The 14790-nt window shown below is 35.5% G+C and overlaps 1 protein-coding gene across 6 annotated transcripts in view; it reads right to left on the reverse strand.

Annotated features, from left to right (window-relative positions):
• Positions 1-8783: 8783 nt before the first annotated feature.
• LOC132126617 (voltage-dependent calcium channel subunit alpha-2/delta-3-like) overlaps positions 8784-14790 on the reverse strand; it is a 58779-nt gene continuing 52772 nt past the window's right edge. For 5 of the 6 annotated variants that reach the window (XM_059537990.1, XM_059537989.1, XM_059537988.1 and 2 more), the window contains 4 exons: positions 12376-12490; positions 9784-9899; positions 9610-9689; positions 8784-9446 (listed from right to left, as the gene is read on the reverse strand). In XM_059537990.1, the coding sequence (XP_059393973.1) occupies positions 9354-9446; positions 9610-9689; positions 9784-9899; positions 12376-12490 (404 nt within the window). In that variant the 3' untranslated portion in view covers positions 8784-9353. The remainder of the gene's footprint in view (positions 9447-9609; positions 9690-9783; positions 9900-12375; positions 12491-14790) is intronic. The other variant, XR_009427419.1, reaches the window with a different exon arrangement.

The raw sequence follows: 14790 nt of genomic DNA on the forward strand, positions 1-14790 counted from the left end.
GGTGTATCCATGCTGGACATCTGCAATGCTGCGGGGTGGTCCACGCCTTCTACGTTTGATAAATTCTATGGCCTAGAAATGCCAGTCACTCCAGGCGCTTCTGTCCTCTCGTCCTAAGCTGTGCTCTTCGGATACACACTAGGCAGGGGTTTGGGGGTCTGGCGGCGTTGGTACTCGTTCCCCAAAGCGTTGTTCGACACAGCTCGAGTTCCTGAAGAGGAACGTCTCTAGGTTACGTATGTAACCCTAGTTCCTTGAGGGAACGAGACGCTGCGTCTCGGAGCCATACCCCCGGCACCCCTGCCGGCGCTTGCTGGTACTCAAAGCTGACGCCAGCTGCGCAGCACGTGCTTTTATAGCTTCCTGGTCGCTTACGTCAACCCGCCTGTGACGTCAAGCTCTTCCATTGGACTGATTACACACGATATTCAGAGTTGCTCACACTAAGCGTGTTCCCCAAAGCGTTGTTCTACGCAGCGTCTTGTTCCCTCGAGGAACTAGGGTTGCATACATAACCTAGAGACGTTTTTCAATGGTATTAATTGTACAGGTATTTTGGCACATTTATATGATACTTTTACAAAACAACCATCCTTCTTTTAGTCTTTGCTCCAGGTCTGTCATCTGTTATAGTGAAAACAGCTATGGTCTCACGATCTGTGTTCATCTTCATAACTGATTGTACAATGCTTTAATAGTTTGTGGTCTGATGTTCCACTTCCTTATTCACTCTTTGTGAGACTCTCATTCAGTCTCTTTTCTCACACTTGCTGTAATGGAGTTGTTCATCTTCATAGTTTTTCATCTCCTGATGGAGGTTCAGTCTTACAGTAAGTGATGTCTGTTGTTTAATTTTGTTTAAATACTGTATGTCCACAATTGCCTAATATACTTCAGCATTTGTGTTCAATATGTTTTAGTAATACTGCAGTGACTTGAACCTACAACTTCTCTGCTTTTTATAGGTGTATTAGGTTAATGCTAATAATGTTTTGTGGGTGCTGTTTTTATAGCATCAAATAACTAAAACCAAACTTATTAGAAAAATCACTTAAACATATCGTGTATGTGATAAGAACTAGTTAAATGACAGAAACCAGCAAACAAGGTCACAAACAAGACAGAGCTACAAACTAAGAGTGCATGAACAGACACATAAGAAACACAGACAGGGATCATGACAACATGGTGAGGGCTGGGTTTATAATCTATACTAGTAGTACTCAAGCAGATGTCTAGAGCTTCAAACACTGCACATTTTACATGTCTTCTGACACAATCATTTTATAAAACTTCGGACATGTAACATTATGTTTTACAAAGACTTTGTATATGTAAACGGATCAAGGCAAATATGATTTCTCATGTCATGACACCTTTAAAGTAATAAATACATAAATGTAAGAATGACTGAGAATAAATATAAGAATGACTGATTGATCTGTTTTGTTGCAGAATTTCCTAGAGTAAAGGTATCTCCAGATGTCATAAGAGAGTCCAGCTCAGTGAAGATCAGCTGCGAGACAGATCCACGTGTTACAGTGACTGAATGTTACTTCTTCATAAACAGAGAAGAGAAGAAAATGAAAAGCAGTTCATCATGTGAGCTGGATCTCACTGGTGCTGAAGTGTTCAGATGGGCAGCTGTAAAATCACCTGAATCACTCAACATTATCTGTTTCTACACAATGATAATTGAGCTAGGCTCATCCATGACATCATCTAATTCTGATCCTGCCACAGTGATGGTTCGAGGTGAGATATTTCACTGCTGTTCTTCTGTATTAGAAACTTTTCCAGTGTTTTTACTGATCATGGATTATTTAACGTCATACAGATTCACTTGATCAGTTAGTGGTGATGATTTTACACCTGTAGGGCACTTCTGGATGGTTTGGATAATATTTGTAAAGACCCTTTCAATAGACTGTAAGAGTACATATTACTACCTTAAGGTCACACATTACTACTCTAAAGTACTAATGTACAAATGTGTCCCTTTAAGATACTGTCCCAGTGACATGCTGTTGTTCCCTTAAAGATTAATCACTAAATGAATCAAACCAATTGTTAATACTAATGTTTGTGTTGTTGTTTTCCATCCAAAACCACACATTGCTAAAGGACCAACAAATTTGTATTATGATTATTTTAGGATCTGTATCTCCAACAAGCAAGCTTTGCTTTAAAGTTTGATAATAATGTAAAATGCCTCTCTATAATGCTGATAAATTGTCTCTCCACAGTTTCAACATCAACCACCACTGAACAAACTACTACAACAGCCATGAAAACCTGTGAGTGATTGGATTTGTAAATCAGCTATTCTTACTCCATTCTGAATGTCCTGAAAGTGACAATCATTCTCTCCAGCTCATGATTTGTTGAACATTTTATATACTGTACATTATCGCACATTTCACAATGTCTTTTCAACAGCATTAACTGTAATGTCCACCTCTGAAACTACAACATACAATAAAACTAGTAAGTTGCTAATAATAGCTTTTATGATTATTTTAGATTAAATCTGAGAAATTATTTCCTTATTAAACTGATTGCCCTTGCAATGTTATTTTTATATTAGCAGATCTCCAAACCAAGATAATCCTGCCAACCAGTAAAGGAAAGGAAAAAAGTAAAGTTCAGCCACTTTTTCTTGATGGTTAAAGTTGTCTGTGTATAATAATATGTTGGATTCAAAAGCTCAAATATAGCTGGGAATTATTTTCAAAGTTTATTGGTACATCAGCATCGCATAGGGGTAGATCCTGAATATAGACATGAAAAAAACAAAGATAATTCAACAACAGTCTCATGATTATGCTGCTTAACAGTAGAATGTCCGAAAATAGTGAACGTCAGAATGCACTACATGAACCAGATTAACAGTCTGGATACATTGATGATAGTTGGCTAAAGCCAGAGCACATTTGTTTTGACAGATTTAATAGGAAATCATATAGTGTGATGGTCACTTAATTTTTTTGTTTCAGCCTGAGGATATCAAACATGTTTGATATTTTTGAACTGATTTTAGGGCACATAAGCTGTGTCCCAATTCAGAGGCTACATCTTTCGAAGGACACAGAATTTAAAGTCATGTCTTCAAAGGCTCTGAAGGTCGGGTCAAGCATTTGTTACATGGGACTCTATCTATCCTATGAAGTTAATACAGGTGTGAGTGTCTGAAATGTTTTGATCCAATTACAGATGTAGTTGATAATGTATTTGACCTGATTGCTTTCATAGTGTAAACGCTCATATGGTTGAATGCAAACAACCACTAAAGACTGCCTTCTCTCTTCCAACTTATTTAAGTCTTAAAGGGATCATATGATGCGATTAAAATTTTTCCTTTCTCTTTGGAGTGTTACAAGCTCTTGGTGTATAAAGAAGATCTGTAAAGTTGCAAAGACTAAAGTCTCATATCTAGAGTCAACCATACCCCCTAAAACAGCTCGTTCAAACACACCCCCACATGTCTACGTCACGACGTGGGAAGATTTGCGCAACGCTGCCCAAATGTTCATGCAAAGAAAGAAGTAGAAACGTTTATTCTCTCTGTCGCCGCTGGTGCCATGTTGTGGAGTCGCTGTGTGTTTCGTTGTGAAAGCGAACTACTTGTTTGGCCTTCCAAAAGATGACACGAGTATAAATCAGTGGTCAAGTTGTATTTCAACACTGTTCCAGAACAGTTCAACCCAAATACACAGATTTGTGCAGCTCATTTTATGGAGGATGAGGACTGTTTCCTGCTATGCGTCTGTGGCACAACTGCTGTTTCTATAAAGTGGGGCAGTTCAAACTTTGCAAGGACACTGGCGCTTATGACTCACAGTCTGTAAGTAAGTTTTTTTATATTTAAATAATTTGCCAGTGACGATTCAAACGTGTAAAGTAGTGCTTGTTGTTTGTTGTTCTCAGATCACAAATGCAGACATGGTTTTATGTTTACGCAGCACAATACGCAACACACTGCCTAAAAAAAGGCAGTAATATCATCATAAGTCATTATAATCAGTAATTATGTCTCCACTGGATGTAACATGCCTCGTTTGTAATGGGTTTTATTGGTTTTGTCTCGTCTAGTGATGTCCGGATCGAGAACGAATCATTCTATTTTACCAGATCTTCTTAGTGAACCTGTCGAACCAGTTCACCAAATCGAACTGAATAATTTTAAACAGTTTGCATCTCCAGTACGCACTAATCCACAAATTACTTAAATTATTTGGTTTATAAACATGCCAAACACTCCCTCTGACATGAAATAAACCAATACCCCAAGTTATTCAGTTACTCCTAACAGTACACTGACTGAACTGAGGCATGCAGCCAATCACAACGCACTGGATAGCTGGCCGATCAGAGCACATCTTGCTTTTTCAGAACAATGAACTTTGTAAAAATCTATGGGTTTCAGAAGGCGGGGCATAGAGGAGAAACAATAATGTGCATTTTATGGAAAATAATTAACCTTAAACCGAATAAACACATTGCATTACACCATATGCACAAAATTATGTACTTTTAACAGCATCATATGACCCCTTTAAACATTAGAGGACATGTTGTTAAAGCACGATTAACAGATGGGATTTAAACTTTGCAGACTGAATTCATAAGTCTGGTTTGAAGGTGAAAAAGGGTAAAAAGTACAATGTTCTCTTACCAGTCCTGATTCAAATACAAACAACATCATTTGTTAAAAAATAAAACAAAATCACTTCAATTATCAGGTGGACTGATGTATCTACAGTGTCAATATTAAACATGATAATACACATAAACATGTATTAAAGTGTTTGTTTTGTTTTGACACAGACACATTGTTTATAGTGTAATTTTGTCTGGACTCATGGGACTCATCTGTCTGTGCTGGTTTGCATGTAAGTATTTTACTGTCAGTTTATTTATAAAGCACAACAGAAATTCAACCAAAGTGATACACAGCAATATAATACAGCTCAATGATTTCTAGGTAAAAAAAGAAGAAAACAGTAAGTTTTCTTTTCATGCATTCAATTCAGTAGTCTGTGATATTTTTTTTTCTTTTAGCAAAAAATATTTTTGTAGTCAAGTATATGCAGGCATGAAAATGTTTCATAAATATCAATATTTGATTCTTAGCAATAAAATGAGATCAATAAAACCAGATGTGCCCATTCAAGAAACTGGAATAGTGAGTATCCATATATTTAAAATCTTTAAAATCATGAATTAACAAATATATTTATATCAAATATATTAAATCTATTATATCATAGCGAATAAGAATGACTGAAGGGAGCTTGACCTATGTTACTGGTTATGTTATTTAGAGTTGTTCTGGACCTCCAGAGACACATTCTCTGATCACTTTTGCAGAAACATCTCAGCCCATATCTGCAGGTAAGAGAACACCATTCTCAGGAAATTATCTCAGATCATTTAAAAACATAGTAGCTCACCAGCAACAGATACTTATAGTTAGGAACATTGTTCAGAGACCACAACTTCTCAAAGCCATTTCTTCAGCAGATCAGTATTATTAGCCACATCTTCTCTTAAAGGAACAGTTCACACCAAATTGAAAATCATTTACCCAAGACGTCTCATAAAAGTACTGCAGACTAGGTTTTATATTCCAAGTCTTCAGAAGTCATATGAAAATAGTTTGCCTTTATCATGTAGATTCCTGCAGTGATGTTGTATTTTTGCAGGCCAATCCAGAAGTCAGCATTTTTTATTTTATTTTTAATATTTTTTAAAGCGTATAATCCCCAGAAGTAAAAAGCTATAAATGTATAGGCTATAAATGAGATTTACCATGTTTGGATGACTTCAAGGTCATCATTAAGCTCCTGAAAGCTCTTTCAGTTTTTATGTAAAAACATTTTCCCTTGAAGTCTATAAAATAAGGCAGTAAAGCTTATTATCAAATAGATGAGTTTTTTGCCACTTTTTAGCAACCATCTTTTTCAAGACAAATGAAAGCTCTGACAAAAGATTCACAAGGGCTTATTTTATGTTGTAGACTAAAACATGGAAACATCTTGAGCTTGCGTTAACCACGGGCCTTATTTATGGCTTTTAACAAAAAAACCCTTCAAAAAACCCAACGACTTCTGGACAGTGCTAAAATGCTACCTCATTTCTGGGTTTTTGACCTACAAAAATATGTCATCACTGCAGCACTCTTTAGCTCTTGCATCTAATTTACAGATGCACTCATCCAATCATTGAGCAATTGAACATTTGTCTTCTTGTTTTGTATAGTTTTTATTGACTCTGTTTGATCTTGTTTATCATGCTGTTCTTTCAAAGGCCTCGAACACCCAGAGTCACATCAGGACAGTACAGCAGATCCCACAAAACACATTACTTCTGTAAATGTTCTTTACCATCCCTCGGGTAAGGAAATGTTTGTCATATCATGATGAGGATTTGAATCTCTCTCTTTCTTTTCACTTAAGAGTTTTATATATATATATATATAGGACTACTATAAAAACCACTGTGGTTGCGCAAATCGAAACTTCCTCACTAGCACAAAAGCTACAAGCCCACATTTAGGTTCTGAAAAACCTAGCTGCCCAAACACTATGTACTATGGAGGAAGTGGTGCAAATAATAAATTAATCACAACAATGTTGCACAGAATGAGTCTGAGAAGAGATGATTCTGCTGTGCAATGTGTCAAAGTTTAAAATATATGTGATAAAGTAAATGACAGAGACCTTGTTCATCCAGGCCAATACATATTTGTTAAATTGATATGACTGGTTTAAAGGGTTCTGCATTGCATTACAGATGTTTTGATCAATAAACAACAGAAACAGGGAAATCTAGAAGAAAATGAGGTATGTATGTTTGAACACTTTCACACACCAAACACACAAACACATATCTGTTCATCTTAAATAACATATTTACTTACTTTCTTTTATTATGTCTTTTTCCCTCATAAGAATGTTTATCACCTGTACAGCACGATCCCTGAAAACCAGTTCACTCAAATGCAGACGATCCATCCTACAGTTTGGTGAAGATGTCTTGTTTCATTATGTACATGCATTGAAGTATCTTTACTTGCAGACGAACAGATTTTAATTTTCATCATTTATGTAACCTTTAATGAGAAGATCTTCTGTGGCAAGGCCCACTGGCCTAATACTGCCTTGTAAGAAAAACTTAATACAGTAAAGACTGAACTAAAAATTTAATGATCTTTTTCTTTTTTTCTTTTTTTGCACAAACATAATTTCAATATGTATATTCATATGTGCTGAATGTTTTATAGAAATGTCATGCTCTTTTGCAAAAGTATTTTTTTCTTCTATTTTCAAAATACAAAAATACAGTAGTTTATTTTGATACATGGTGTGGCTGGTGTATTTATTAGTTTATTTTTATACACTTAATATTAAGGTATTTGGCATTTTATCTTAAAAAAATTCTGATGTATCTTTGCCCAACCCTGTGTACAGAAACATAGCATATTCACAGTATAGAAAATGAAGAAATTGATTTTATATTAGTAAAATGTATTACATGTAGCTAAAGTGCCTTCAGATTAGACAAAATATTAGATAAATATGCAAGTTATCAAACAAATTGTCATAATGTCCTACTCGTTTAATCTGTTTTATTTTCTTTGTCAAACTACAGTCCACTTAATGACCAGTGACTGATCAATACTGCACAAATATATGATTAGCTGATATGATTTTTGCATGCAGCCCTTTTATCTTAGAAATTCACCAGTGACTGCAGAGCTGCTAATTATTTGCATATTAATACCTTTTAAATGTAATTGTAAATGTTAAAATATTATTGAATTCAATAATGTTATTTTTTCTTTATTACAATAATGTTAACCTTATTAAATTATTAAATTATATACAGTTATTTTCACTATATTAAAATGAAGATTAAAAGTAGATTTGTGGCTTACTGGCATTCTGCTATTACTCTTTCCATATTCTATCTTTATATGGCAGAGATAGCATGTGTAATATGCTAATATGCCATTTCAAATTCAACCTGTGAGTACAAAAGATGTTACATCTGCCCTATGACACAGTGCACATGGCTATAAGTAGACTTTCTTCTACATAAACTAACTACACCATTTATTAAAAGATTTCCCGTGGTCTAATGAACTAATTCTCTCATTTTGTGAGTCTTGTGTTTACTCTTTTCTCACACTGGCTATAATGAAGTTGTTAATCTTTATTGATTTTCAGCTGGAGGTTCAGTCCTACAATAAGTGATAAATGCTGTTTAATATTTCTTGAAATACTGTATGTCAACATTGTAGTGGAAAAAAATATCACTGTAAAATATACATCGCTGCAGAAGTACTGACCCAGTGTTTACAAAGTGAACATGCAAATAAGATCAATTTAAAATTATTTGTTACCAAATAATGTACATTCTCTTACACACACACTCACACCAAAAACAATATTTTTTTCACTGGGAATTTCTGGCAACCACAGCAGCAGTGGTGTTGTTTTTTTAACCATAAATTTAACAGGATTTATTTATGGTGAAGTGTCATTTGCACGGAAAAAGCAATTGTAAATCACTTTGGATAAAAGCGTCTGCTAAATGAGTAAATGTAAAAAATTTCAACATAAGAAGCTACATTTATGATACAAATGTCAAATTTTATATGACTTGTGACTTATAGGCAAAAAATAAAGTTACATGTCAAGAGTTATTAGAGATCTTTGCCTTATTATAACCCAAAGATTATAAATAGCATACTCAGTGAATCGAATGTCCGAAAAATGATGTAAAATATGTTTTTATTTACATAACATGGCTTTCCTTTGATGTAAAGGGATTAGGCAATTAAAGGTTATTTTCCAAGTACTTTTTAAGCAGGCAAAACTTATAAAATTTGTGAAGAATCCACATCACATCTTTTGATGACAATGCTATTCTCACAAACAGCTCTGTGAAATATTCCTATTTTGTCACGTCATGCATCTTTAGACTCCAAATGAAAAGCTGAATCAGTAAGAAAGGCAGGCAAATAATAATGACAAAAGACATTTCTTCTCAGCATTGTCTGCGCTTCACACAGTACAGATTAAGTCTAAAGTTGAGGTTTCTGAACCTTGAAGAACAGCTACATGGACTGCGTTTGGCAGCCATTGATATCCAGCACTGGTCCACATGTAAGAAGATAACACTCAGCACATTCTAACACAGTCTTTGACAGTAATAAATATCATCTATCTTCAGTAATCCAGACATCACAAAGATGATTTTGTCTCTTTGAAGTCATGTTTGGCGGAAGCAAGGCTCTCTGATTTGAGTGTATATTAAACCTAATGGATCAAGGCAGGGGTCAGAGGTCACCTGCTGATCAGGAACGACAACACTGGGAATAAAATGGCTACCAGTGGAAAATTCAAAGCATTTGCTGAACCGCATTCCATAGCGTTCTCCTGTTAAAAAGATATATAAATAGGGTTAGCAAGAGCATAGAGAAAACTTTACACAAAATCATTGAAAACTGCATATTCAAAAACTTCATAGTTTGACCTTTCAGCTACAGAATGAGTTTAAAGTCTGGTAAGTTTTAATAATACAACATCATGCATTATGTACCTCTGGATGGAAAGGATGACAGGACTTCGGTCGTCTGCGATCCTTTTGAAACTTCAGTCTGTCACACTTCAGAGACTCATTATGTGCTCAGAGGTTAAGGCTAACAATTATACACATACTCATGCTATAACTTCACATCCTACAAGCAGATGTTTATTTGGTTTATAAAAAGGATATAAATAATCTCAATGGGCTCCATGGTAACCGACGGGGCGGAGCTACAGTCACATTTATTCTCAACAACCACCATAAACAGGTTACTGCTGGGAATCTGCTGAATTACAAAGGTCCTGATTGAAAAAAAAAAAAACACCAATAAAGATGTGTGATTCTTGTTTACAAAACCTATAGAAGTGGTCGTCACTCACCACACATTTTGAGCGAACTATCCCTTTAAATATCTTTATCTAATCTTTACATTTTAAAATCTGCATTTAAAACAGAATCTAAAGATCTTCTTATTACTAATATATTTTTAAAATACATGTTTTTTGATATATGTAAACAAGTGTAATATAATACCAGAATACTGAGGAACAATTATTATTGTCTACATGACATTTAGCAACATAGTATTAAAAATAAAGATGTAAGAGACAGAGAAGCATAGATAGATCATGCTATGTTTGCTCTCTCAGATGCACGCATGCATTAAGAGCCAAATAACCACATGGGTTAAAACATCTTCCCGCAGATGAGTGTCAGTTAAATGCGACATGGGTTTGGCTTTCATATAGTTCTATTTGGATGATTTTCAATTAGAAGCGTGAGAATGGTCGTATGTCTAAATTTAAGGCCTTTTATTTTAAATATTTTTACTTTCTGTTTTCTACTTTACAACCCGAATTCCGGAAAAGTTGGGACGTTTTTTAAATTTTAATAAAATGAAAACTAAAAGACTTTCAAATCACATGAGCCAATATTTTATTCACAATAGAACATAGATAACATAGCAAATGTTTAAACTGAGAAAGTTTACAATTTTATGCACAAAATGAGCTCATTTCAATTTTGATTTCTGCTACAGGTCTCAAAATACTTGGGACGGGGCATGTTTACCATGGTGTAGCATCTCCTTTTCTTTTCAAAACAGTTTGAAGACGTCTGGGCATTGAGGCTATGAGTTGCTGGAGTTTTGCTGTTGGAATTTGGTCCCATTCTTGCCTTATATAGATTTCCAGCTGCTGAAGAGTTCGTGGTCGTCTTTGACGTATTTTTCGTTTAATGATGCGCCAAATGTTCTCTATAGGTGAAAGATCTGGACTGCAGGCAGGCCAGGTTAGCACCTGGACTCTTCTACGACGAAGCCATGCTGTTGTTATAGCTGCAGTATGTGGTTTTGCATTGTCCTGCTGAAATAAACAAGGCCTTCCCTGAAATAGACGTTGTTTGGAGGGAAGCATATGTTGCTCTAAAACCTTTATATACCTTTCAGCATTCACAGAGCCTTCCAAAACATGCAAGCTGCCCATACCGTATGCACTTATGCACCCCCATACCATCAGAGATGCTGGCTTTTGAACTGAACGCTGATAACATGCTGGAAGGTCTCCCTCCTCTTTAGCCCGGAGGACACGGCGTCCGTGATTTCCAACAAGAATGTCAAATTTGGACTCGTCTGACCATAAAACACTATTCCACTTTGAAATAGTCCATTTTAAATGAGTCTTGGCCCACAGGACACGACGGCGCTTCTGGACCATGTTCACATATGGCTTCCTTTTTGCATGATAGAGCTTTAGTTGGCATCTGCTGATGGCACGGCGGATTGTGTTTACCGACAGTGGTTTCTGAAAGTATTCCTGGGCCCATTTAGTAATGTCATTGACACAATCATGCCGATGAGTGATGCAGTGTCGTCTGAGAGCCCGAAGACCACGGGCATCCAATAAAGGTCTCCGGCCTTGTCCCTTACGCACAGAGATTTCTCCAGTTTCTCGGAATCTTTTGATGATGTTATGCACTGTAGATGATGAGATTTGCAAAGCCTTTGCAATTTGACGTTGTGGAACATTGTTTTTAAAGTTTTCCACAATTTTTTTACGCAGTCTTTCACAGATTAGAGAGCCTCTGCCCATCTTTACTTCTGAGAGACTCTGCTTCTCTAAGACAAAGCTTTTATAGCTAATCATGTTACAGACCTGATATCAATTAACTTAATTAATCACTAGATGTTCTCCCAGCTGAATCTTTTCAAAACTGCTTGCTTTTTTAGCCATTTGTTGCCCCCGTGCCAACTTTTTTGAGACCTGTAGCAGGCATTAAATTTTAAATGAGCTAATTAAGTGGATAAAAGTGTAAAATTTCTCAGTTTAAACATTTGCTACGTTATCTATGTTCTATTGTGAATAAAATATTGGCTCATGTGATTTGAAATTCCTTTAGTTTTCATTTTATTAAAATTTAAAAAACGTCCCAACTTTTCCGGAATTCGGGTTGTACATTAAAACAGTGAAAAATATGAATAATTGGCATAACAGTTAATACAAGACTGGAACTTACAAATCTATAACTACTATAGTAACTTATGTTTCAAATGTAATAAAGGAAGGTCATATAAATTTATTCGAGTATAAATGATTTCAAAATCATATATTACCAAGACACTTCAAATGCCTTTTTCATGCTAGTATGGCAACACACAAGTGCATTAGAATCATTTTAAAGTAATTTGTTTTAAATGCAAATTTCCATTGATTTCTACTTCTTTCTGCTGTGTATTATAAACAAGCATTCACACATATAGACATAAACAGATGTCCTCACCGTATACAGCCACCACAGTCAATGTTCCCTGTGGTCTCTTTGATGGTGCGCTCAGAGACAAAAGCTGGGTATTCAGTGTCACACGGCACCATCATTGTCCTCTGAGCTCTCTGGGCTGCACACATGAACACTACATTCAGCTACGATAGGCTAAAAATTCACTGTACAACTAAAATAGTATATATATATACAGTACAGACCAAAAGTTTGGACACACCTTCAAAGAGTTTTCTTTATTTTCATGACTATGTCACACTGAAGGCATCAAGGGCTATTTATTTATTTGTTTATTTGTCAGGGACAATGCAAAAGAGACACATTGTAACAGGTTACAATAACTTGAACCAATGTTTTGCATATAGGGTTTCTAGCCGAAGCTAATTTGCAACCCCTGTCCCTGGTTAGGCTACATACATCACCATTATCAAGAGAACAGAAACAAACACCAGAAACAACAAAAACATAACAATATATACATATATCTGTATGTGTGTGTATGTGTGCGTGTGTGTGCGCGCATGTATCTATCTCTCTATCCGTATGTATATGTCCATTTATAAGTGTGTCTGCACAGTGACATAATCAGTGATCACAGATTTGGTTTTGTTTCAGCCAGTGTTCCACCTTTTCATTAAACGGTTTCAGATTGGTTAGTGTTTTTATTTCTGTTGGTAGGACATTCCAAAAATGTATCCCTTTTACAGAAAATGATGACTGACCGAAAGTGGGTTTGCGCTGTGCCACCCTGCAGTTGCCATTTGCTGATCCCCTAGTGGTGATTCCATTAGTGTTTGTTTTTTGTAACATATTGACAAAGTACAGTTGGTGCGAGATTATTCACACATTTAAAAATCAATTTAATAAATGAGAACTTAATAAAACTATCATAACTGAGCAAATTATACTTTTTCAGTATCATACAATGATGCCATTTCATTTGTTTTTGGTCCATTATTTTCAGTGCTTGTTTATATAGTGAAATAATGGGTTTGACAGTGGACTGTGAAGCCTGGCTCCATACAGTAACACAATAAGAAAGATGGGAAAATATCATGGCATGCATAAACAGTTGTGCTGCCTTGAGGGGTATGTAATGTCTAATCATTCTAAAACAGTTCAAATTAGTCTTTACAGTTTTACATAGTTTTTTGACATGTTTATCAAATTTAAGTCCGGGGTCCAAAATTACACCTAGGAATTTAAAATCATTGACTTCCTCTATTTCCTCTTGATTTATTCTAATTATAAGCTTTTCTTTTGCTTTCCTTCTCATTAAAAAACACATTGACACAGTCTTTTTCAAATTCAGAGTTAAGGGATTGTTTTTTAGCCATAGGGACACTCCCTCCATTTCGCTTGTTAATATATCTGCTGCTACACAAGGGGTTTTAGCTGACATATAAATAATTGTGTCATCAGCATACATCTGACATTCTGCTTTTTTACAACATGATGGTAAGTCGTTTATGTATAAGCTGAAGAGCAGAGGCCCCAAAATCGAGCCTTGTGGAATTCCCATTGTAGATTGTCAGGTAGTTGAATGTTCTGCATTGATTTTTACACACTGCTCTCTTGACTCGAGATAGGATGTAAACCAGCCAGTTGCTTGCTCAGAAAAATTTAAAGTACTTAGTTTGTTCAAAAGCACTTCATGGTTCACAGTATCAAAGGCCTGTTTAAAATCTATGAACACTGCTCCAACTACATTACCCTTATCTAATGAAGACTTGATGTTTTCAGAAAGGTAGCAGTTGGCCATTTCAGTTGAATATCCTGGTCTAAATGCAAATTGTTTAGGATAAATAAGTAAATTATTTTCAAGGTGGTCAACCAGTTGTTCTGCAACAATTTTTTCCAGAATCTTGGAGAGAACTGGTAAAATAGAGATTGGTCTATAATTGCTTACTTTATCTGGTGCACCAGCCTTCAAAATTGGCGTTATGACTGCAGTTTTCCAGGTTTGTGGAAATTTACCAACTCTAATTGAAAGGTTTATCAAATGTGTTATTGGTTTAATCAGAGTGGAGCTGTGTGTTTTAATAACGGCAATATCCATCCCAAACAAATCCTTTGCCTTTGAATTATTTAATTTATTAATGATTTTAGCAACTTTCTCTTGGTCAACTTCCTTAATATAAAATGATTTTTTGCGATTTCTGTACTGTCAGTGCTAATCACTCCATTTACTTCCAACTCCATTATTGATTTTCATTGGCTGGGCTTGAGTTTAGTAACACTGTTATGATGTTTCCAAAGAGAAATCATATTTCCTTCAGATTCTGCTATCAGTTGTGTAAAATATGTGGTTTTTGCCAAGCGCAATTCCCTAACAACCCAATTTCTTAATCCCTTAAAAATAAGATGGTCCGTAATTGATTTAGTGAACAGTGAATTTTTCAATGCAAGATCCCTTTT

This window comes from Carassius carassius, chromosome 44, assembly GCF_963082965.1.
Source record: "Carassius carassius chromosome 44, fCarCar2.1, whole genome shotgun sequence".
NCBI lineage: Eukaryota > Metazoa > Chordata > Actinopteri > Cypriniformes > Cyprinidae > Carassius > Carassius carassius.